General features: G+C 43.8%; 1 protein-coding gene across 6 annotated transcripts; it reads left to right on the top strand.

Annotated features, from left to right (window-relative positions):
* Positions 1-1,881: 1,881 nt before the first annotated feature.
* On the top strand, positions 1,882-20,642 carry LOC101022583 (putative pregnancy-specific beta-1-glycoprotein 7). Of its 6 annotated transcripts, none has more exons than XR_643249.4 (7): positions 1,886-2,087; positions 3,374-3,733; positions 9,018-9,296; positions 11,992-12,270; positions 12,669-12,923; positions 18,074-18,158; positions 20,009-20,642. XR_643249.4 is itself a non-coding variant. In XM_017954952.3 (7 exons), the coding sequence occupies exons 1-6, from the start codon at positions 1,991-1,993 to the stop codon at positions 18,106-18,108; spliced, it is 1,305 nt and encodes a 434-aa protein (XP_017810441.1). In that variant the 5' UTR covers positions 1,886-1,990; the 3' UTR covers positions 18,109-18,154; positions 20,009-20,642. The 6 variants fall into 6 exon arrangements, 4 of the variants coding, with proteins under 4 accessions (XP_021789463.1, XP_017810441.1, XP_009198017.1 ...); XR_643248.4 differs by having other exon boundaries at positions 19,940-20,642; XM_017954952.3 differs by having other exon boundaries at positions 18,074-18,154.
* The last annotated feature ends 5,457 nt before the right edge of the window (positions 20,643-26,099 follow it).

Here is a 26,099-nt window from a genome sequence, read left to right as displayed (position 1 = left end):
CAAAAATCTGCCTTTGGGACATCCGATTGTGAAAACGGGAGAACAGTGAACGTAGAGTCACAGAGACTGGGACTCACGGGGCTGGAACGTGATGGAGCTGTAAAATAACATATGGGTGACCTCATGTGAAATGTGCAGATCCTTGTGGAATAAAACACGCAGCCTGGCCTGGGACTTCGGCCACGCACACTTCCCTTCCAGTCCACCAGGGGGCGGCAGAGGCACTCCCAGCCTGGAGACTTCCCAGGGGATGCCGACCTCCCTCAGCAGAACCCAAAGCCGAGAAGGGTCCACCCTCACCAGGGTCACCTCGGCCCAAGTCCTCAGGGCCCTCCATGCTCCCAACACGGACTCTGTCAGCTCCTCCCTGACCTGGCGGCCGCCAACCTGACACCACTCCCTCTGCCGGCAGCTCCTGCCCCACACACCTGCTCCTTCCCTGGGATCAGCTAAAAAGACATCTCCCAGGGCAGCGATGATGCACGTGACGCCACATTGGGCGCTTTCCCCTCATTACCTCCCTCCATCCTCATCAACTCTTTCTGTCACTGCTCCCTAAATGCCCGCCCGTGCTCCAACTGTCCTGTTCTCTGGGGCATCCCAGGCCAACCCTAGCGCTGCTACAGAACAGCGGCTGCCTGAGGACCCACAGTCTCCCTGGGAATCAATCAGGCACCCTGTGACCTGTCTGCCCGCTGCACCTCGTGGGGCGCAGAGCGCGTGTGATGGTCACGCACAGGCGCCATCCAGGATGTGGCCACCTACCCCCGGCTGTCCCTTGGGAAGACAGACCTCTCCTGTATCCCTGCTGGGAGAAGGAGGTATTATTGCTCTTTGCTCCCAGTACACAACTCACACCCAGCCACCCTCTCAGGGGTGAGCAACGTCCCTCCAAACAGGATCTCTGGCGACTGCCTGTTCCTTCTCTACAGAGAGCAGCTTGGCTATGTCAAAACCCTCAGGACAGACTCCTAGGTATGTCAGCACATGGAGGACTGAGCCCATCACGACCACGGAGTAAGTCGGGATTAATCTCTCCAGCTCTGAACCCCTGCTCTGTCCCAGGCTCCCCTTCCTGCGTCTCAACGAGCCATGTTCCACGGGGTTCCTGGGTAACTCCCCACTTCCTCCTGCACCACCATGGGGAAGGTGTAGTAATTACAGGACACTCAGATGGGCAGAGACGAGAGGACACCAAAAATGGTCAGGAAGAAAGGAGAAACCCTGAGCCCCAGCTCAGCCACCAGTCCCCAGGGAGCAATAGAGTGACTAAGAACTGTCCTTTGACCATGGAACTCACACCCCCACTGAGCAACCAGCACAGGCCTCTCCTCCCAAGAGACATGAAAGATTCACCCTGCACACCTCCAGGAAGGACACTTTCCTCTGGGACACCCAGGTCCTGAATATCCATCCTTGGAAGCTGCAGCCAAGCTAGACACGATTAGAGAAAGGAAGGGTTCCTGTCACCAGCCAACACACAACTCACCCACAGCACAATGGGGTGTCCCTGTGACAGGGACCTGGTGCAGCTCCAGCCTCCTGCACTGAAGGGGAGAGCCAGATGGGGAGGAAAGAAGGCAAAGGGCGTGAATGTGCACCCGACCCAGACCCATGGGGACAGCAGGAGGCTGAGGCCCAGGACTGTGCTTGCCCAACCTACAGGGTATGTGTGTGACTGTGTGTGTCTCTTTTGTGTGTGTGTTTGTGTTTCTGCACATAGTGTGTGTTGAGGTTTGGTGACAGAATCACTGCTGAAACAGACAGAGGCCTCCACAATTCCCAGGGACCTGAGACACAGACAAAAGGAAAAAGAGAAGGAGGGACAAGGAGGCAGGACTGAGAGGGGAAGGGACAGAGAAGTGTCCTGGGCACAGACCCCGCCCATGAGCCTGAGAAGTGCTCCTGACCCGAGAAGAGGCTCAGCACAGAAGGAGGAAGGACAGCACAGCTGACAGCCGTGCTCAGAAAGTTTCTGGATCTCAGGCTCATGTCCAGAGAGAACAAGCAGGCAGCACAGGCCATGGGGCCCCTCTCAGCGCCTGCCTGCACACTGCACATCACCTGGAAGGAGCTTCTACTCACAGGTGAGGAGAGAACTTCCTGGGAGAGGACAGGAGGAGGAAGCAGAATGATTGGATGAGGTTTCCTGGAGAGGATGGGGTTCTAAGAAATAAAAGAAACCAGCACTTTGGGAGGCTGAGGTGGGCAGATCATGACATCAGGAGTTCAAGACCAGTCTGGTCAACACAGTGAAGCCCTGTCTCTATGAAAAATACAAAAAATTAACCAGCTGTGGTGGTGTACTCCTGTAATCCTAGCTACTTGGAAGGCTTAGGCAAGAGACTTGCATGAACCTGGGAGGCAGAGGTTGCACTGAGCCAAGATCTTGACACTTCATGCCAGCCTGGGTGACAGTATAAGACTCCACCTCAAAAAAAAAAAAAAAAGAAGAAAGAAAAAACAAAAAACAGAAAAGAAGGCTCTGTTGGAGCCTGGATAGGGGAAAATACACCAGAGAGGGACATGGGTCAAAACAGGAAAATCACATTGAACCAGAATTGGTAAGAGGTAGGAAAATCTCAAGCGTTCTGTTTTCCTGGTTAATCATCACTGGACACCACATTTTGAAAAATGACAATAATAACTATTATCAGATGACACTTCAAATGAAAATATAAGTGGGGCATGAAACACTGTCCTCAGCAAAAAACCTCAACAATTGGGGAAAGAATAAAAGAAACAACCCAGGCATGGAGGGCCCTGGGAACTCTCACATCTACAAAAGTCTGCAGCCTGTCCCAGGCACTGGGGTGCAACCAAGATCATAAAAGTCCCTGTCCTCATGGAGCTCACGCTGTCATGGGAAGGAAGACAGACATGCAAAGAGATCTAGAATGTGAGGTCAGGTGTTGACAAGAGCTCCAGAGGGAGCAGAGCAGGGAAAGGTCAGAAAGGGAAGACCCAGGGTCTCTGAAGGACGTATCAGGAAAGAAGTCTAAGGATGCCCTGATGTGAGCAGGACCTGAGGGTGGTGTGCAGGGAGCTGTGAAGATCCCTGGGGAAGAGGATTCCAAACAGAAAAATCCCAAGGTCAGAAGGGTTGAAGGAACGGGGGTCATGCTGCTGACCTTCACCCAGTAGGACAGTAGGACACACACACACACACACACACACACACACACAAACACACACACAAAAGGGGTGTGTGTGTGTGTGTCCTACTGTCCTACTGGGGTGTGTGTGTGTGTTTGTATGTGTGTGTGTATCTTCAAGGCTGATGATTGAAGAGATCTTCTCAGGACCCAGGGCCCAATGTTTTCACCCCCATACATAGGTCTCAATATTGACTGATGCTCTCTCCACCTCCTAGCATCACTTTTAATCTTCTGGAACCCACCCACCACTGCTCAAGTCACAATTGAAGCCCAGCCAACCAAAGTTTCCGAGGGGAAGGATGTTCTTCTACTTGTCCACAATTTGCCCCAGAATCTTACTGGCTACATCTGGTACAAAGGGCAAAAAACGGACCTCCACCTTTACGTTACATCATATGTAAAAGACACTGAAACAGTTATAGCTGGGCCTGCATACAGTGGACGAGAAACAGTATATTCCAATGCATCCCTGCTGATCCAGAATGTCACCCAGAAGGACACAGGATCCTACACCATAGAAATCACAAAGCAAGGTGATAGGACTGAAGGAGAAACTGGACATTACACCTTATATCGTGAGTGATTCCACATGATCCCTGGGTGTTGGGGGGTGGGGGTCACTTCTACTTTGCACACACAGGATAGTCAGGCCTGGACTGTGCCTGTGTCCCTCTCTGCATTATGTCCCATGTTAGGGTTTTGGTATTTAGTGCAGGACACACACAGAGGAGACAAACTACAACAGATCAGAATTCCTTTCCTGCCTCCAGACCCTGCAGACACTTGCTGCACAGGAAGGACAGTCTGATGGGGGGTGCTCAGCAGGAGGAGATCAGTCTCAGCCAAGCACCTCATGCCCTCTTCATAAACTTGACCCTGAGAAAGACCCTGGAGAACTGAGCAGAGCTTTGCCTAAGGGGCAAAGATACTCTCAAAGAAGCTCAGCTCTAGAAGCTTCAACCCCAGACCCCTGTCCCTTAATCCTTACTCCAGAAAAAGCTGAGGAGCCTGTGCCAGGGCTGGGTTGTGGCAGGGCTTACTGGGACCAAGGATTTACCAGTTGTCTGAGGACTGTGTCTCCTGGAGCTGCTCACTGCCAGGGCTCAGCTCTCAGAGCCTCATCTGGGCAAGGACAGAGCTTTCTTCACCTGAGACTCAGAGTGAAGAGGACAGAAAGACAAGCTTTGTAGGCCATCAGCCAACTGCCTTGCAAGGCTAAGGACACTCCATAGAAACTCTAATGTCCCCAGAAGCAGAAACAGAAGAGAGAAAATGTACCTGGCAGCAGCTTTTCCACAGGGATCTGACCTAAAGGTGCTCTCTCATGAAAGTGAATAATAATAAATGCTGTTTGTGTGAACACCTCCACTGTGCCAAGCATTAGGTCCCGTGACTGAATAATTCACAATGTATTCACAGATAGCATGAAAAGCCACAGTCCATTTGCCATTTAGCTTATTTGACTGAGAGAAAACTGAGGCACAGGAAGGCACAGTCACTAAACCAGTCACACAAACACAAAAGGCAGATCAGGGTCACATGAGGTCTGTCTGCAGCCACAGGCCCATCCTCTCCTCCACCAGAAGTGAGGGCTTATTGGGTTCCAAGGACCCCATAGTCAATTATTGTCTCAAATCGTCTCTTCTTAGGCATCCAAACCTCAGAGGAGTGAGAGCAAATGTCAGCTGATTAGTCTGTACTCCAGAATTAAATCACCTGCCTCAACTGTCAGAGTCAGTGCAAAAAATGTCCAGGCCTCCCCCTCAGATCTTAACCCCTATCACTGAACCTGAAATCCTGTTTCACAAAGTGTCCATGTCACTGGCATGACAGGATAAAGGAGAGAATCTTTTTTTCTTTCCCCACTCACACCTCGCACCAGCACAGGCCCAGTGAGAGACACACACTCAGGAGCTCTCGCATAACAAATGAAGGAATGGAATGAAGAAATGAATGGTCCATAGCTGCTTTACAGAGTGGACCTCAGATGCAGCATCCTAGGAGGTCTAGCCACACCTGTTTCTTGTCCTTCAGAGGCTGACACTCATGTTTCATCCCCCCACTACCTCTTGCCCCTAAAGACACCCCATCTCATGTAACTCTGAAGCTCTTTGGGCACGGGAGGGTTTTCAGGGCTCCCTGGTCCTGGACTGTGGAACTGGGGTCACCTGGTCCCTGGGGCCTCTGAAGTCACTGTAGCCCCCATTGTTCACTGCCAGGCTGTCTCTGCCTCTCTCTGCTTCTCTGTGTTCCTCATCTTCCTCCCACTTCATTCTAACTGGCAAGCCCTGTCCTGCACAGCTTCTTCCTCCACTCCTAGGCCTTCCCCAAACACTCCCTCTAACTAGGCTGACTGTTCTATTATTACTCAAATCAGCCTCCCTAGTGGATCAGGGGTTAGAGATTTTCAAGGATAGTTTCAGGGGCACAGGACTAAAAAAAGGGTACTGCTGATTGTTTGGGGGATGGAATCATGGGGGTGGAGGGAAATGATCTGTTTGTGCTTGAATTCACCTCTAGGTGGGGACCACGGGACTGGCTGAACCATTAGTCATGGGTATGAATGAGGTCAGCCGGTTGCCAGAATGCAAAGAATGAGAAAAATCTCAAAAGACCAATCTCAGGTTCTACAATAGTGATGTTATCTATAGGAGCAATTAGTTACAAGTTTTGTAAACTCTGGCCAAATGACATTTGAGGAGTAAGGGATTATAGAAACTATGCCTACATTTTAGCAGAATTCAGTTTCCTCCTGTAATCTTACTCTCATGGTCTTTCACCAGTTTTACAAAGGCAATCCCTGGGCAAAAGAAGGGTATTAGTGTTATGGAGGAACTATTATCATTCTTGCTTCAAAGTTAAACCATAAACTACATTCCACTCATGATTAGCCTGGCCTATGTCCAGGAATGAGTGAGGACAGCCAGCCTGAGACTAGATGCCAGATGGAGTCAGCCATGCTAGTTTGCTATCACTGTTGTAATCTTTGCACTGACTCACCAGGGTGTCAGAGGCTGGAGAGGTCTGCAGTCTCCAAAGCCCATGGACTGATTTCACCCATTTCACTCGTGACTCCATCCTCAACCTACTGTGGAGCTCACATTCTCCAGCCACTTCCTAGAGACTTCTGGTTTCCTGTCAGGCATATAACAAACTTGAAATTTGTCACTCGGTTCTAACAGTAAGTAAAAAGCTGAACAAACTCAAAAGTCAACAACTCATTAAAATCCCTCAGAGATGGCCAGTCACAGTGGCTCACGCCTGTAATCCCTGCACTTTGGAAGGCTGAGGTGGGCGGATCACGAGGTCAGGAGATTGAAACCATCCTGGCTAACATGGTGAAACCCCGTCTCTACTAAAAATACAAACAAATTAGCCAGGCGTGGTGACGGGCACCTGTAGTCCCAGCTACTCGGGAGACTGAGGAAGGAGAATGGCGTGAACCCAGGAGGCAGAGCTTGCTTGAGCCATGATCGTGCCACTGCACTCCAGCCTGGGCAACAGAACAAGACTCCGTCTCAGATAAAAAAAAGAAAAAAAAGGGCTGTTAGAGAAATGTAGAATGCTTTAGATGATTACTGGTGGATTGCACACAGCTGAGGAAAAAATCTTTTAGTTTCAGGATGTGTCAATAGAAACTTCCAAAAATGAAACAGGAAAGTTCAAAAAGAGTGTGGGGAAAAAAAGTTGAACAACAAATTCAACTTCATATTTAACATTCTTTATTGACAATAGCAATTTTTCAATTTTGTAGTTGCGGGACAACTACCAAGGCTGTAACATACACATAATGGGAATACTGGTGGTTTCGGGGACCTGTTGAAGTTGGCCAGGTGTGTGCTATCTGATGATTTTACTGCCTGTGCCACATACGATTGTTTCCTCATGATGATGCCATTTTCACAAGTTGGGATTCTTCGTGTGGGCGACACATGAGCCGTTGGCATCTCACTTAGACTCTTCCTAATTCACACAAACTTAACCTCTAGTTGTATTTCCTGAGGTTAAGAGAAAATGAAGAAAGCATTTCACATACCTGTTTTGGGCTCCTCCCCATTTTTCCAAACTACACAGAAATTAGAAACAGGGAGCTCTTTTTATATTTACTAACATAACACACATCCCTTCTTTTAATTCGGCATCATTCCTCCCTTTATGTAATAGACACACTGGCCAGTTCTGTCCTTTTAACGGGACTCTCTCTACTTAAGGACTTGCTAATTTCAAATCACCTTTGGCATCTTTCTTTGAGCATAATGTGATCCTGCTGGAATTCACCCCACACCTAAACCTTAATTGGGTATCAAGAGAAATACTACTACCAGCAATTGATCTTAGATGTTTGGACCATCAGTAAAAATTTCCACTTATGACAACATTTTAATGTTTCCTCCAAACTTTTTAATGTTTTGTTACTAGAGTCAAAACATAACATGAGGTCTAAACTCCTGACATTTTATGGGAAAATTACAGTATCACAAATTGAGCATCCCAAATCCAGAAATCCAAAATCTGAAATGCTCCAAAATCCAACACTTCTGACCACTGATGTGGTGCTAAAAAGAAGTGCTCACTGGAGCATTTTGGATTTTAAATTTTTCAGATTTGGGATGCTAAACCATTACATCTACTGCAAATATTCCAAAATAAAAAGAAAGTTAGAAATCCAAAACACTTGGTTTTAAGCTTTCTGCATAAGGAACACTTTATCTGCATGAACTATAGGCATGAAGCTGTACAGGAGATCTCTAGAACCTCCTCATCCTGCATAACTGAAACTGCACACCCACAGAACAATGCCCTATTCCCCCGACCCCAGCTCCTGGAAACTACTGTTCTACTCTCTTACTCACTCTGGAATCCACGGCTATTTGGTACATAGAATAGTCAAACTCATATAATCAGAGAGTAGAATGTCTAATGAAAGAAAGTACCTGCAAGACTTCTTCCCAAATATTGGTCTAATAGTCACCAAACACATAGGGTCCATGAGGGCCAGACTTCCATCATCAGTTCATGTTCGCCCTCTCCATCAGTCAGTTCTGCATTTGCAAACATCCACATGTATTTCTAGAAAGATCCACATGGTCCTCACCTGCCCTCTACAGGGGGAAGGGAACATCATGGACCCAAAACAGGGAACATGGTCTTGGTCCAAAGTTATCAGCTCTTGCCTGTCCCCTTCACTCTTTGTAGGTCATTCCTTGGACTCTGCTCTATCTTTAGAGGTCACTGGCTAAAGTCAGTCACTATGAGACAGCTGGGAAAACTGCCCCACCTTGTGGCTCCACTACCTGATGACTGAACTGACCTCCAAGCTTGACTCTGGTCTCCCCGGTGTTATTTCTACTGAAGTACGCAGTCCCAGGCCAGGCTTCACAGTACTCAAAGGGCTTAAGGACAATGGGAAGTTCCATCATCTATATCTAGGATGTCCTTGGAAAGGGAAGCTGCAGAGAAAACATACCTTGGGGGGCAAAGTAAGACTGAAACTAAGACGATTCCAGCACCACATGCTCCAGGTGAGGACCACAGGGTGGCCAGGCAGGCAGTTGGAGAGGGAGGGACTCAGAGTCACCAGGGGCTGTGACTGCTGGTCCTGTGTCTTGCCATGACCCAATGCTGCTGCTCAATACACACTTGAGAAAGTCTGTGCTTCTCACACATAAAGCAGGTAGCCTCACAATCTCTGAGCCCTCAGATTGCCACGCATCTGGCTTGTAACACACACACACCTGCCATGGGCTTTTAAGGAGTGGGGTGTGCTGAGAGGTGGGAAATGCCATCTCCGATTTAAAAATGTCTTTGGAGGAATCAAAGGTGCCACACAGGGCAATCTTCTCTCTGTTATCTGCATAGTGGAGACTCCCAAGCCCTACATCTCCAGCAGCAACTTAAGCCCCAGGGAGGCCATGGAGACTGTCATCTTATCCTGTGATCCTGACACTCGGGACGTAAGCTACCTGTGGTGGATAAACGGTCAGAGCCTTCCTATCAGTCACAAGTTGCAGCTGTCCAAAACCAACAGGACCCTCATTATATTTGGTGTCACAAACGATACTGCAGGACCCTATGAATGTGAAATGAAGAACCCAGTGAGTTCCAGCCGCAGTGACCCAGTCACCCTGAATCTCCTCCGTGAGTATTTTCTGTTCCTCTGTGTGTCAGGCTGCCATCCCAAATACACACGGCCAGAGGCCAGGCCTCTCAGTCCCTCTCAGGTGCAAGTATAGAGACCTTTACCCCGGACATCAAAACTGGCCATGACTACTAAGAGTAGGCTTAGGCTTGATCAACAATGGGAGAGAAGAGGCTGCTCCTGTCATGGGAGACTCAGGGTCCACAGCTTATGATGGGAGAAACAGGGGAATGTCTCAGGCTCCAGATCAGTGAACACAGCAGGGATTTGGCTGGGACTTCAGTGTTGTGACTTAGCTCATAGGGTCACTGTGTCCCTTCCACAGACCAGGATTTACCCTTCCCTCTGACAACATCAGCTGTGCCTTTATTCTCTTTGCTCCAGATGGCCTGGATGCCCCCACCTTTTCTTATTCATACACCTATTACCATACAGGGGAAGTCCCCAATCTCTCCTGTCTCACAGACTCTCTGGCAGAGCATTCTTGGCTAATTGATGGGAAGTTCCAGCAATCAGCACAAGTGTTCTTTATCCCCCAAATCACTAAAACATATACAGGGGTCTATGTCTGTTTCATCCATAACTCAGTCACTGGTGGAACAAATCTCATAATCAAGAGGATCATAGTCCCTGGTAAGTGGATCCCTGGAGCACTGGCAATATGTTTTCCAGTGAAGTCTATCTGGCTATTCTGGCTGTCAGAAAAGAGCCATCTTCCCTCTGCAAAGGGAGAGGGAAAATCAAAAACCCAGGACAGGGAATATGTTTCTGCTCCAAAACCACCGGCTCTTCCTGTTGCTTTGCTCTTTCTAGATCATTCTTTAGACTACATACTAACAATGAACAATGTGAAAGGAAATTAAGAAAAGAATTTCAATTTACGTTAACATCAAAAGGAATAAAATATTTTGGAATAAGTTTAACCCAAAAGTCAAAGGGTTATACCCTGAAAACTCCAAAACATTACTGAAAGAAAGATGACATCAATATATGGAAATACATTTCATTTTCATGGATTGGAAGAATCAATACTGTTAGGAAGACAATATTACCCAAAGTGAGTTGCAGATTCAATGCAACCCCTACCAGAATCCCAGTAACATTTTTTGCAGAATTGCAAAAATCTGTCCTAAATCTCACCTGACAGGCTCTTATTAATGACTGCCATGACAAAGACACTGAGAAAAAGATGCAACCATGAAAAGGTGGAAAGATTTGATGACGTAGAAAATAGCAATCAGCCTTTCTCACATCCCAAAGCCTTCAAAAATATACTAGTGCAGCATGGCCAGTATGGAATTGACCAAAAACTAATCACCAAGCTAGAAATGTGGTGTGAGAAAAAAAAAGGGCAAGAATATATTTGGCTTATCACCTCCCATTTTTGCGTACTAATCTGATGCTGAAAAGAAATGCTCACTGGAACATTTTAGATTTTGAATCTTTCAGATTTGGGATGCTCAACTAGTAAGTATATGACAAATATTTCAGAATCAAAAATATCACTTTTTGTCCTAAGTCTTATGCATAAGAAATACTCAATCTGTGTGAACTGTAGGCATCAAACTGTACAGCAGATCTCTAGAACCTCCCCATATTGCATAACTGAAACTGCACACACATGAACAACCTCTAATTCTCCCCACTCCCAGTTTCTGAAAGCCAGCAGTCTCTTCTCAGATTCACTCTGGAATCCACTTCCATGAAGTCCCTAGAGTAGTCAAACTCATGGAATCAGAGAGTAGAGTGTCCAATGGAAGAAAATATTTGCAAAACTTCTCCCCAAATTTGTCTCATATCCATCAAACACACATGGTCCATGAGGACCAGATTTCCAGCAGTTCATTGCCACCCTTTCCACCAGTCAGTTCTGCATTTTCAAATATCCACATGTATTTCTGGAAAGATCCACATAGTCCTCACCTGTCCTCTGCAGAAGGAGGGGAAACTTAAGGAACCCAGAACAGGGAACATGGTTCTGCTCCAAAGCCACCAGCTCTTGCCTGTCCCCTTCACTCTTTCTAGATCATTCCTTGCACTCTGCTCTATCTTTGGAGGTCACTGGCTCAAGTAAGTCATCATGAAACACCTGTAGAAAACTGCCCCACCTTGTGCCTCCACTGCCTGATGACTGAACTGACCTCCAGGGTTGACTCTGGTCTCCCCTGTCTTATTTCTGCTGAAACATCCAGTCCCAGGCCAGGCTGCTTAGTATCTTCAGGGTTTCAGGACAATGGGAAGTCCCATTATTACTCATCTCTAGAATGTCCTTGGAAATGGAAGCTGCAGAGAAATCACATCTAGCAGGGCAAAGTAGAATGGAATTTGGAAGAGATCCAGCAGTTACACATTCCAGGTAAGGAACCCAAGGTGAGTCAGCCAGTCAGTTGATTAGAGAGGGACTGGGAGGGGTACCAGGGGCTGTGACTCCCACTGACATGTCTGTCCATGACCCAACACTACAGCTCAATTCACACTTGAGAAAGTCTGTGATTCCCTAAGACAGAACAGGTGGCCTCACAGTCTTTGAGCCCTTAGGTCATCATGCATCTGTCTCGTGACACACGCGCCAGCTGTTGACTTTCAAGGACTCAGGAGGGCTGAGAGGTGGGAGATGCCAACTCTGATTGAAGGATGTCTGTGGAGGAATCAAAGGTGCCACACAAGACAATCTTCTCTCTGTTATCCACACAGCGGAGCTGCCCAAGCCCTACATCACCAGCAACAACTTCAACCCCATGGAGAATAAGAATGTTGTAGTCTTAACCTGTGAACCTAAGACTCAGAACTATACCTATGTGTGGTGGGTAAATGATCAGAGCCTCCCGGTCAGTTCCAGGCTAAAGCAACCCGGTGAAAACAGGATCCTCATTCTAGCCAATGTCACAAGAAATGACACAGGACCCTATGAATGTGAAATACGGGACCGATTTGGTAGCATCTTCAGTGACCCAGTCACCCTGGATGTTCTCTGTGAGTACCTTTGGTTCCTCTGTGGCCAGGTCATGAGCTTAAATACAAACAACCAGAGGCCAGGCATCTCAGTCTCTCTCAGGTCCAAGTACAGACACTTTTATTTCTGGACACCTGAGCTGGCCATGACTCCCTGCCCTGGGAAAACCTGGGTAGGCACAGCCTTAACCAAGAATATAAGGGGAGGGGATGCTCCTGTCATGGGAGACTTGGGGTCTACAGCCTGTGATGGGTCTAAGCCTGAGAACCTTAGGCCTCATCTCAGTGAACAGAGAGGGGGTTTGGCTGGGACTTGAGGGTGTGTCTTGGCTCAGAGGGACACTGCATCCCTTTAAGAGACCAGGAGCATCCCCTTCCCTCGGATGACATCACCAGTGGCTTTATTCTCTTTACTCCAGATGGTCCAGACTTCCCCCGCATTTTCCCTCCGTGCACCTATTACCATTCAGGAGAAAACCTCACCCTGTACTGCTTCGCGGACTCTAACCCACCGGCAGAGTATTCTTGGACGATTGATGGGAAGCTTCAGCAATCAGGACATAAGCTCTCTATCCTCCAAATTACTACAGAGCATAGCGGGCTCTATGGTTGCTCTGCTCGTAACTCAGCCACTGGCAGGGAAGTTTCCACATTCAAGAAAATCGAAGTCTCTGGTAAGTGGATCCTGCATCATTGGCAATAGGGTTTTAGGTGGAGTCTATCTGGCTTTCAGAGAAGAGTCAGGAAAACATTTTTATTCCCAGCCTGTGTCCCATGGGCAGAAGCAAATCCTAAATTCTCCTCCTGAACCCTCCCAATTTGTTTCTACAGACTATCTTCTCCTTGTTTTACTGTTTTCTCATGGTTGACCTTGTGTCCAGCCTGAGAAAGGTAGGGAGGGGGCTTTGTCAGCCCTGAGCCCTACGTGGTGGAAGAGGCTTCACAGAGGGACAAGAAGGAGAGTCCTCAAGATCAAGTTGCTTCTCGCTGTCACCGACACATCCCTTTCTGCCACATCTTTGTTTTCTTTTACCTACTCCCTGAGCTAAAAGGAACACCTGAGGCTTTGAAACAAGCTCACATTTTTCCTCCAAATAAGAGGAGGAAGGCCCTTGCATGAGGGAGGAGCAACTCAGACTGCTCCCTGCTTTGCTCCGGGCTCCTCTGGTGACGCCCTGCCTGACTCCACCTGGGTTGGAACCAGCATGATGGAGAAAGAGCCCTGGTGGCCTGTCCTGAATTCGGCTAAATCAAGCTGCCAGTTGAAGTGAAGCCTAGGCTGCAGGGAAATAAGAACAGAGGGAGCCTTGGGGCAGACTCTTGAGCTGTGTCCTGGCTCTGAAATCACCGGCTGTATGAGGTTGTGGGCATAGCACGTGGGACACAGCACAGAGGACAGTGAGTGATGCACACTTGGAGAAATAGGGAGATTCACCTCTGGGGCTCTGCATGGCAGGAAAGGGGCAATGCCAAAAAGTGTATATTTATACAGAGGGTAAGACTACTGAACACTTCATATGTATCTAATATAAGACTTATCATTAACTATTTCTAAGCGTGCAATTTAGTGTTGTGTAACCATCACACTATCCATTTCCAGAACTTCTTCCTTTTACCATATTAAACCTCTGTACCCAATAAACATAACTCTCACTCCTTCTCCCCATAACCCTTAGAACCCAGCATTCTACTTTCTGTCTCTATGTAACTGGCTATTCTATCTTTTATAAATGGAATTATATATTTATTGTCCTTTTGTGTCTGACTTATTTCAGTTAGCATAATATCTTGAAGGTTCATCCTTTTTGCACGATGTATTGGAATTTTATTCCTTTTTATGGTTGAATAATATTTCGATGTATAGACATACCTCATTTGCTTACCCACTTATCTTTCAATGGACTTTTCCGTTGTTTCCATTTTTTGACTATTGTGGATAATGCTTCTCTGAACATCAATGTGCAAATATTTGTTCAAATTTCCTTCAATTCTATACGGAGCATGTCCAGAAGTGGAATTGCTGGATCAAATGGTAATTTATTGTTTAATTTTTTGAGAAACAGCCACACCATCTTTTACAGTGGCTATAACATTTCCCATTCCCACCAGCAATGCACTAGAGCTCCAATTTTTCCACCTATTTGAAAACACTTGTTGCTTTGTGTTGCTGTCATTGTTGTTTATCAAAGCCATCCTAAAATGTGTGAGGTGGTGTCACATAGTGGTTTTGATTTGCATATCTCTAAGTATTCGTGACACTGAGGAACTTTGCATGGACTTATTATATATTTGTATATCCTCCTTGGAGAAAACTATTTTAATCCTTTGTTCATTTTTTAATTGGGTTATTGAATGTTTGCTGTTTTTGACTTGTAGTTTTCATGTATTCTGGAAATTAATTTCTTATCACACTTATAATTTGCAAATATTTTTCTCATTTCATGGGTTGCCTTTTTGCTCTCTTGATGTTATTCGGTATATAAAAGGTTTTGATTTTTATGAAATCCAATTTATCCATTTTATTTGTTGCCTATGCTTTTGTTGTTACAACCAAGAAATCATTGTGAAATCCAATATCATGAAGATTTTCTCCTATGTTTTCTTCTAAGAGTTGTATAGTTTTTGCTCTTACATTTAGATCTTTGATCTATTGTGGGTTAATTTTTGTATATGGTGTTAGGTAAAGGTTCCACTCATTCTTGCCCTTGGATATCCAGCTTGCCCAATATCATTTCGTCAGAACACTGTCCTTTCCCCCATTGAATGATCTTGGCACACTCGATGAAAATCATTCGGCCATATATGCAAGTATTTCTTTCTGGGCTCTCTGTTCTATTTCATTAATTTCTATGTCCTCCTCTATGCCAGTACCACACTGTATTCATTACTGGGGCTTTGTAGTAAATGCTGAAATTCGGAAGTGTGAGTCCTCCAGCTTCATTCTTCCTCTTCAAAGTTGTTTGTCTATTTAGAGTCATGAGATTGAATATAAATTTTAGGACAGATTTTTCTTTTACTGCAAAAATGACACTGAGATTCTGATAGGTATTGTATTGAATCTGCAGCTCACTTTGGGTAGCATTGTCCTCCTGAAAATATTGAGTCTTCTAATTCATGAAAATAAAATGTCTTTCAATTTACTGATGTCATCTTTAATTTCTTTCAGTAATATTTTGTGGATTTCAGGTATAATCATTTCACCTCTTTGGTTAAACTTATTCCTAAATATTTTATTCTTTTTGATATTAATAGAAATTAAATTTTTGTCTTAATTTCCCTTCAGATTGTTCATAGTTGGTGTATTGAAATATGACTTATGTTTGAATGTTGATTTTGTATTGTGCAACATTACTGAATTCATTTGTTAATTCTAATAGGTTTGTTCCATCTTTAGGATTTTCTACATATAAGTTCAAGTTATCTGCAAACAGAAATAACTTAACTCCTTTCTTCCAAATTGAATATCTTTTTTTAAATACTTGCCTAATTTTTCTGACTAGACCTTTCAATACTACGTTGAATAGAAGTGTCAAAAGCAGCACCCTTGTCTTGTTCCTGCTCATACAGGGAAACCTTTCAGTCTTTCTCCGTTGCATATGATGTTAGCATTGGGTTTTTCACATATTGTCTTTATGTTGTGGTGGTTTCCTTCTATTCTTAGTTAGAATGTTTTTATTATGAAAAAATACTGAATTTCATCAAATGCTTTTATTGATTCAATCTCATTACTGATTATAGTTCTATTCATATTTTTGTGTTTTTCTAGGAATTTGTCTATTTCATCGAGGTTATCCAATTTATTGGCATACAATTACTTATAGTACTTTCATAATCATTATTTTATTAGAATTGGTAGTAATTGCTTCATTTTCTTTTTGTTTTTTTGTTTTTTGTTTTTTGTTTTTGTTTTGTTTTGTTTTTTGGAACAGAGGCTCTCACTCTGTAGGCCAGTTCAGGCTGAAATACAGTGGTGTGATTATGGCTCACTGCAGCCTCAACCTCCTGCCTCAAGCAATTCTCCTCCTTCTTAAGCCTCCCAAGATACTAGGACTATAGATGCATGCCACCATGCCCAGCTCGTTGGGTTTTTTTTTTGTTTGTTTTGTTTTGTTTTGTTTTTTGTAGAGACAGGGTCTCCCCAGGTTACCTATGCTGGTCCAAACACCAGGCCTCAAGAAATCCTCCCATTGTGACCTCCCAAAGTGCTAGGATTAAAGCATGACGCACCATGGTCAGACTGCATTTTCATGTCTGATTTTAGTAATTTTCTTCTCTCTTTTTTTCTTAGTCAGTCTAGTTAATGGTCGTCAGTTTTGTTGATTTCATTTTGAAGAATCAACTTTTGGTTTCATTAATTTCCTCTATTCTTTTTCCATTCTCCATTTTATTTTTGTCCACTCTAATCCTTATTGTTTCCTTCATTCACTGTGCTTGGGTTTAGTTTGTTTTTCTTTCATATCCTGAAGTATTAATGTAGGTTGTTGATCTGATATCTTTCTTCTTTTTTAATGTAAGAGTTTACAGTTATAAATTTCTTGCACAAGACTCTTAACTTCTCTGAGTCTCTGATTCCTCACCTGAAAATTGCAATGAGAGAGCTTGCTTCATACCATTCTTTTAAAGGTTTAAGGCAGTCAGTGAAACAAGATGACACACACAGACAAACCAATGTCAGCTGCTATATTACTTCCATCGTCATTAGCCTTGAGGTCAAATGGTCCTAGAATCAAATGTCAGATCCACCTATTACTAGCCATATGACACCAGGAAAGTTTTCACACTACTCTAAGCTTCTGTCTTTTCATTGGCAAAATGGAAATAATGTCTACCTAACAGGATTATTGTGTGAATTAAATGAGGTACAAGTAAAGTATTTAGCACACGGCCTGGCACACAGGACATGCCCCTCAACAGTACCTAACTGTTTCCATATATATATAGAAAAAGAGGTAACACATAAAACACTAGGACATGGTGACTGACTGCTTGTGGGAAAGAAAGGAAAAAAGCTAAGTGCAAAGAATCAAGCCTGATATGTTAGTTTTTACCAACTGACATGAATCCAGGATGGGATTAGACATACAAGATAATTTATCAGGGAAGGCACTTGTGAGGGAATGTGGGGCAGGCAGGAAGGTAGTATGGGAGAACCCACAGACAGCTATGCAAAGCTGACTCCTCTGAAAAAGAAACAGAAAGAAATTTTAGGTTACAATGCAGTTCTAAGAGGCTTTTTGCAAGGCTGATAGGGAGTCCTCCAACCAGCCACTCATTAGAGTTAAAGAGAGCCTCAGAGAACTAGGCTTGCTTTCACACTCTTGCTGGAAGCCTGTGGGAAGGAAGATTTCTGTACAAAGGAGGTGGTGAATTTGAAATGCACTGACTTGGGCCTTCTGTCAATCAGGTCCCTTTCATCCATATAGATATAAAACTCTTAGTTCCAATGAATGAGACCTGGCAGGGTCTCATTCATGGCTGCCACAACAGAGACACTGAGAAAAAGATGCAACCATGAAAAGGTGGAAAGGCAGAAAGTTCTAACGACATAGAAAGTAGCAATCAGCCTTTCTCACATCTGAAAGTTTTCTGAACTATCTGAGTGCAGTAGAGAAATGACAGAGGACTGATCACCAACCTAGAAACATGGTGAGCAGGGGAAAAAAACTGCAAGAATATAATCATCTCCCATCAACTTTCCAACAGAAATGATGTATTCCTTTAAGAAACAATTATAGAGTACCTAATGTTACATCCTTGTTCCTGAGGCTCCCCCCTGTAAAATAACATCACCTCCATTCCATCTTCTCTTTTCTTTCCATGACAGCTCCTTCAGGAATAGGACATCTATCCTGGGCTTAATCCGATATAGCAGCCATGACGTCATTTCTGTATTTCAGGAAGACTGGTAGGTATGATGGCCTTTCTCTTGTCCTTTTTTGTGCAGGGCCGACTGCCTGCTCCCTGTACCCCACTGTCTTTTAGACATAGTTATCTCCAGCCTCTGCTCGTTTGTTTCTCAGATTCAAATGAGAAACACAGTATCACATTGTGAAACCCTCTTCATTATTTTTCACATCTCTCAATAGTGTAATTCTCTCCATTCCCACAAAGCTCAACCACTTCTCAAAGTGTTGCTTGACTTCTTGTCTCCAGACTTTGAAACGTTCCTTGCAAATGACTGCCTCATTACCTTTCTAAAATCTAGTTAATTCACTTAATCAAGAATCTCCAGGAGTCTACTCTAGCCTATTTGGTAAGTTCACATTTCTTCTAATTTTACTAATCCTTCTCACTTCCTTTACCTCTACTTCCTAGTATAATTCCTCCATCCTAATTAGAACTGTCTTCCTACACCACCCTACCCTTTCACCCATATAGATATAAAACTCTTAGTTCCAATGCTATGCCTAAAAACAGGGTGAACTCCTCTCCACCATCTGCACTACAGACTTAACCACACCCTTCATCACAAGCAATCTCTGACCTCGTGGAGAACAAAGAAATTAGGATTAACCTGTGAACCCGAGACTCACAGCACAACCTATGTATGGTTGAGACCTTTTCCTGATGACCAATTCATGTGTTCCAAAAAGATACAGAAATGAAGAAGGCAAGGTCCCTACCCCAGGGAACATAAAGCCTAGGACAGGAAATGAGACCTGAAAATAATCATGATACCAAAATAGAAAAAAGTGAAGGCCACAAGAAATCAGAGAAATATGATGGGAAATAAAACCACACATTGGAATCACTGGAAAACATTTTAAAAGTGGATACTCAACCCCCACCCATGAGTTCCAGTTTGAAGGTCTAGAGAGGGACCCAGGCATTGGTAATTTTTAAGTCTTCCCTGACACTACAAACATGCAACAAGGATGGAGAACTCTTGTTGTAATAGGTAGAACTTAAAGCTAAATCAATGATTTTCAGCTAGAAGTACTGGAATTACTTAAGGACCTTTTCCAACATACATACGACTATACTTTTTTGGCCCTAAGTATTAATAGGCTACACCAAGAACTCAGTAATCCAGTTGGGAAACAGAAGCTAAATGGAAAAGCCACCTTATCTGATATGTTAAAATATATATAAAGCATTTTCAAATGAGTGATAAGTGATGCTAAACTTCTCTAAATAATATTTATGGGAATGTTAATACTATGAGTATTCTACGCTGGGCGAGGTGGCTCACACCTGTAATCCCAGCACTTTGGGAGGCCAAGGCGGGTAGATCATGAAGTCAGGAGATCAAGACTATCTCGGCTAACAAAGTGAAACCCTATCTCTACTACAAATATAAAAACAAAATTAGCCGGGCGTGGTGGCAGGCGCCTATAGTCCCAGCTACGCTTCAGGCTGAGGCAGGATAATGGCATGAACCCGGGAGTCGGAGCGTGCAGTGAGCTGAGATCGTGCCACTGCACTCCAGGCTAGGCGACAGAGCAAGACTCTGTCTCAAAAGCAAAAATAAAATATAATAATAAAAATAAAAATAAATTTAAAAATGAGTATTCTAAAAAAAACTATATGAAATTTCTGGAAATCGAGTATGTTATCAGTCATAGTGTCATATGCACAGAAGTAACTAGATTACTAGATTTCTATGTGAGCTGTGTCTTTACCATAATAAACCTAATAAAAATCTCATTAGATTTTTCACCATAGTCATTTTAAATCTTTGTCATTCCAGGAGAGCTGCTTTGATTCTTCTTTGAAGTATTTACAATCAGCTACAGTCCAAAATTGTTTTTTCTTCCAGAAGATATATGGAAAAGACTCTGATGACAACTCTTGAATACAAGTTTCTGATAACTTCAAGATCATACCACTGGACTCTCTGAGAACTTTCAAAATTTTAATGAACAGGCTGATACCTTCATGAAATTCAAGACAAAGAAGAAAAAAAACCTCAATTTTATTGGACTGAATCATCAAAAGGATAATGTTTTCATAATTTTTTATTTGAAAATGTACTGATTCTTTGAATGTTTTACTCTCCAGATTTATGAAATTTCTCTTTGAAGCTATTTATAATTTACAGCAATTTGGTAAAGTATACTTTTGTAAACAAAAATTGAAACATTTTCTTTTGCTCCCTGAGTGCCCCAGAATTGGGAACCTATGCATGAATATTCATATGCTTATGGTAATAAAGCTATTTGCACAAGTTCAGTAAGAATCTACCCTCTTTATAACAGGACACATATGAAAACATTGATTATATTACCAAGGCTTTGACTGGGAAGTTCTATTTGAGAATACACATAGAATAAACCCATAGGGAATGCAGGCAAAGTCTAAAGTTGGCCTTGGTTTGGCTTCCTAGCCTCAAGAGGTTTTTAAAAGTTTGATCTGAGATTCTAATAAAACTTCTACCAAGCAAACTTTAAAAAGAGCCTCTATGGTCCATTACTACTCTTGCTGCACTTAGGTAAATAATCTAGGCAAGTTTGGTGAGACTCAACCTATTTGCAAATAAATTCATCCTACTGGAATTATCTTTGGTAAAATAGACTCCTATATAGAGAAAAATTATGTTGAAAAGAAAAACTATAGTACACCTGTTACGATATTGAATCACTGTTCATTATCTTTGAGTATTTATAATCCACTGGTAGAATGGACTGGACCTTGAATTCTTTTAGTTCTTCCAATTCAATTTTCTCCAATGAAATCATTAAGAACAAGAGCAGCTCTACTCTTGAAGCCATATAAATTGGAGGTGGACAACTCAATGTAAATTTCATGGGAAAATGCTCCTGTCAGAGGTGTGGACCATTCAGAGCTCACCAAATGTTCAACGCCATGACTTAGAGACACTTAAACTGCAAACCACGACAACAAGTTGATGACTTTACACTGTGGATAGCTTTCCTCAAGATGTCAGAACAAGACTCAATTATGATGAGATTCTTACCTCTCTTAATTTGTCCTTGCTTATGCCTGTCTCCTTTACTTCCTAGAATAATGCTGTACTTAGGATTTCATAAGAAGTAGTTTTTGAGAGTAAGTTAATAGTGTCAGATATATCACATCAACCACACTTTTTTTTTTTAAAGATGCAGTTTCTCTCTTGTTTCCCATGCTGGAGTGCAATGGCACAATCTTGGCTCACCACAACCTCCGCCTCCTGGGTTCAAGTGATTCTCTTGCTTCAGCCTCCCTAGTAGTTGGGATTACAGGCATGCGCCACCACACCCGGATAATTTTGTATTTTTAATAGAGACAGGGTTTCTACATGTTGGACAGGCTGGTCTCGAACTCCCAACCTCAGGTGATCCACACACCTTGGCTTCCCCAAGTGCTGGGATTACAGGCGTGAGCCACCACAACTGGCCCACACATTTTTACATAACAAGAGATCCTTTAGTCCACCCAAAGGCTGACATTAGCTGCATCTTTAACACAACATTTTCTTCAAATGTATGGAGTTTTTTTCAGGCTTCCACTTCTATACTTGCCTATTCTTCTCACACCCTGTTTTAATTTAACATAGGCATGCAATGCTAGAAAATAGAATTGCTCTCTACCAGCTTAATGGGGGAGCCTGTACAGTTTCTGACACTTCTTGTTGCACATGGATAAATACATCGGGTATTATAGATACTCAGTTGTAAAAATCAACAAATGTGTTGCCTGGTTAAAATGACTAGACTCTTCTGGCTTCTTCTTTGATCTATTCTATTGTAGTTGGTTTGTATCTTGCCTAAGGTGCATATTCCAAACTCTTGATATTTTCATCCTGACAGTCATACTGGTAGTCTCTCTCATGTGGTGCAATCTACGAACATTTTTATTTGTGTGCAAATATTTGTGTGCAGCCATTCTTCAAGTATCAAATTGTTTCTCTTGGGCTGCAATTTAAAAACTCAAAGAAATGTGTCGTTTATGAGCCGGGGACAGTGGCTCACATCTGTAATCCCAGCAATTTGGGGGGCAAAGGCGGGCGGATCACAAGGTTAGGAGTTCGAGATCAGCCTGGTCCATATGGTGAAACCCTGTCTCTACTAAAAATATAAAAATTAGCCAGGAGTGGTGGCGCCCACCTGCAGTCCTGTAGGGAGACCCCCTGAAACCTTTGCTATGGAATAAAAGATGAAATGCTCCTGATTATTGTAAATAATCCCTGAGCTAAAGGAGGAAGTACGAACCCAGCACAAAAAAACTAAAAACCTTGAAAAAAGACTTGACGAATGACTAACTAGAATAACAAAATTGCATGCAGGATTGTGTAAAGACAATGCCAGGTTGGGCTGCCACAATGAGCGAACAGCGCGTGATATGCTTCCCCCTGCAGAGAGCCTATAAATGGACCTGTAGTCAGGAAGGTTTCACATCACCAAGACTCCTATCCCAGAAAAGCAGATGCTCATAGCTCTAGGAATGGAATGCAACCCTTGTGGAGACCCTATAAATGGACACATGAGGGGCGCCTGTTCATACGGATAAGATAAGGTTATAAACACCCTTATCTTGCCATGGCTCTTACAGGTCTCTTTAGGGTTAAGGCATACTCCCTTCTGAGAATTTTTTGGTGTAACCATTTCTCTAGCTTCACTTCCTGTTTCTATTGATTGTTTGCAACCAGCTTTTCCTGCAACTGTTACTGCTGATTAGTATCTTGCTAATCATATGATATGGATAGACTGTGTTTCTGTTTTAAGGCTCTGTTAGAAATTGCTGATGCACATACTATGTTGCAAATTCTTATCTCTGTATTCTGTACTTCTGCATACCGATGTTATGCTAAAGAATTACTTCATCCCCATGTGACCATCTCACCTCAGAATCAAACGACCCTAAATCCCTCACTAACCTACCCCTGCCCTCACTAAACTTAATAATAAATGCTGGTATATCCAGTGCATTGGCGGCATCACAGGACCATAAGGCAATGACACCGCTGGACCCAGCTTTCACTATCTTCTGTGCGTCTTTTATTTCTTGACCTGCCAATCTGCCTGGGAACAAAGAAAGAGCCCTGTTGCATTGTGGGTTGCTGGCCAGATCCCACAATACAATCCCAGCGACTTGGGATGCTGAGGCAGGAGAATCACTTGAACCCAGAAGGTGGAGGCTGTGGTGAGCCGAGATCATGCCACTGAACTCCAGTCTGGGCCACAGAGCAAGACTCCATCTTAAAAAATAAAAAAGGTGGGGGTATGGTGCCAAGATGGCCGAGTAGGAACACCACCAGCCTCCATATTCCAGCATGAGCAACACAGCAGACGGGTGATTTCTGCATTTCCAACTGAGGTACGGGGTTCATCTCACTGGGGCATGTCAGACAGTAGGTACAGGATAGTGAGTGCAGCCCAGCGAGTGAGAGCTGAAGCAGGGCGAGGCATTACCTCACCCAGGAAGCACAAGGAGTAAGGGAATTCCCATTCCTAGCCAAGGGAAACCGTGGCACACAACACCTGGAAAATCAGGTCACTCTCACCATAATACTGCACTTTACCAGGAGTCTTAGCAAATGACACACCAGGAGATTGTATCCCGCCCCTGGCTCAGACTGTCCCAGGCCCACAGAGCCTCCCTCATTGCTAGGACAGCAGTCTGAGATCTAACTGCAAGACAGCAGTGAGACTAGGGGAGGGGTGCCTGCAATTGCTGAGGCTTAAGTAGGTAAACAAAGCAGCCAGGAACCTTGAAGTGGGTGGAGCCCACCACAGCTCAAGGAGGCCTGCCTGCCTCTGTAGACTCCACCTCTGGAGTTTTTTGGGCATAGCCAAACAAAAGGCAGCAGAATCCTCTGCCGATGTAAATGTCCCTGTCTGACAGCTTTGAAGAGAGTAGGGGCTCTCCCAGCATGGAGTTTGGGATCTGAGAACGGACACACCGCCTGCTCAAGTGGGTCCCTGACCCCTGAGTAGCTAAACTGGGAGACATACAAACTAGGGGCAGACTGACACCTCACACCTCACACAGCTGGGTACACCTCTGAGATGAAGTTTCCAGAGGAATGATCAGACAGCAACATTGGCTGTTCAGCAACATTCACTCTTCTGCAGTCTCTGCTGCTGATATCCAGGGAAAAAGGGTCGGAGTGGACCTCAAGCAAACTCCAACAGACCTGCAGCTGAGGGTCCCAACTGTTAGAAGGAAAGCTAACAAACAGAAAGGACCAAAACCAAAACCCCCTCTGTATGTCACCATCATCAAAGATCAAAGGTACATAAAACCACAAAGATGGGGAAAGAGCAGTGCAGAAAAGTTAAAAATTCTAAAAATCAGAGTGCCTCTCCCCCTCCAAAGGAACACAGCTCCTCGCCAGCAACGGAACAAAACTGGACAGACAATGACTTTGACAAGTTGAGAGAAGAAGGCTTCAGACAATCAAACTTCCCTGAGCTAAAGGAGGAAGTACGAACCCAGCGCAAAGAAACTAAAAACCTTGAAAAAAGATTTGACAAATGACTAACTAGAATAACCAATGTAGAGAAGTCCTTAAACGACCTGATAGAAATGAAAACTATGAAAAGAGAACTACGTGATAAATGCACAAGCTTCAGTAACCAACTCGATCAACTGGAAGAAAGGGTATCAGTGATTGAAGATCAAATGAATGAAATGAAGTGAGAAGAGAAGTTTAGAGAAAAAAGAGTAAAAAGAAATGAACAAAGCCTCCAAAAAACATGGGAGTATGTGAAACGACTAAATCTACATCTGATTTGTGTACCTGAAAGTGATGGGGAGAATGGAACCAAGTGGGAAAACACTCCGCAGGATATTATCCAGGAGAACATCCTAGCAAGACAAGCCTAGCAAGGCAGAACAACCTAGCAAGGCAGGCCAACATTCAAATTCACGAAATACAGAGAATGCCACAAAGATACTCCTCGAGAAGAGCAACTACAAGACACATAATTGTCAGATTCACCAAAGTTGAAATGAAGGAAAAAATGTTAAGGGCAGCCAGATAGAAAGATCGGCTTACCCATGAAGGGAAGCCATCAGACTAACAGTGGATCTGTCGGCAGAAAATCTACAAGCCAGAAGAGACTGGGGGCCAATATTCAACACTCTTAAAGAAAAGAATTTTCATCCCAGAATTTCATATCTAGCCAAACTAAGCTTCAAAAGTAAAGGAGAAAAAATCCTTTACAGACAAGCAAATGCTGAGAGATTTTGTCACCACCAGGCCAGCCCTACAAGAGATCCTGAAGGAAGCACTAAACATGGAAAGGAAAAACTGGTACCAGCCACTGCAAAAGCATGCCAAAATGTAAAGACCATCGATGCTAGAAAGAAACTGGAACAACTGAGCAAAATAACCAGCTAGCATCATAATGACAGGATCAAGTTCACACATAACAATATTAACCTTAAATGTAAATGGGCTAAATGCTCCCATTAAAAGACACAGACTGACAGATTGGATAAAGAGTCAAGACCCATCAGCGTGCTATATTCAGGAGACCCATCTCACATACAGAGACACACATAGGCTCAAAATAAAGGGAAGGAGGAAGATCTACCAAGCAAATGGAAAGCAAAAAAAAAAGCAGGGGTTGCAATCCTAGTCTCTGATAAAACAGACTTTAAACCAACAAAGATCAAAAGAGACAAAGAAGGCCATTACATAATGGTAAAGGGATCAATTCAACAAGAAGAGCTAACTATCCTAAATATATATGCACCCAATACAGGAGCACCCAGATGCATAAAGCACGCCCTTAGAGACTTGCAAAGAGACTTAGACTCCCACACAATAATAATGAGAGATTTTAATCACCCCACTGTGAACATTAGACAGATCAATGAGACAGAAAGTTAACAAGGATATCTAGGAATTGAACTCAACTCTGCACCAAGTGGACCTAATAGACATCGACAGAACTCTCCAC

This window comes from Papio anubis, unplaced genomic scaffold (assembly GCF_008728515.1).
Source record: "Papio anubis isolate 15944 unplaced genomic scaffold, Panubis1.0 scaffold152, whole genome shotgun sequence".
Taxonomy (NCBI): Eukaryota; Metazoa; Chordata; class Mammalia; order Primates; family Cercopithecidae; genus Papio; species Papio anubis.
The sequence above is the reverse complement of the archived record's forward strand: the minus strand, read 5'-3'. Positions and strand labels throughout refer to the sequence as shown.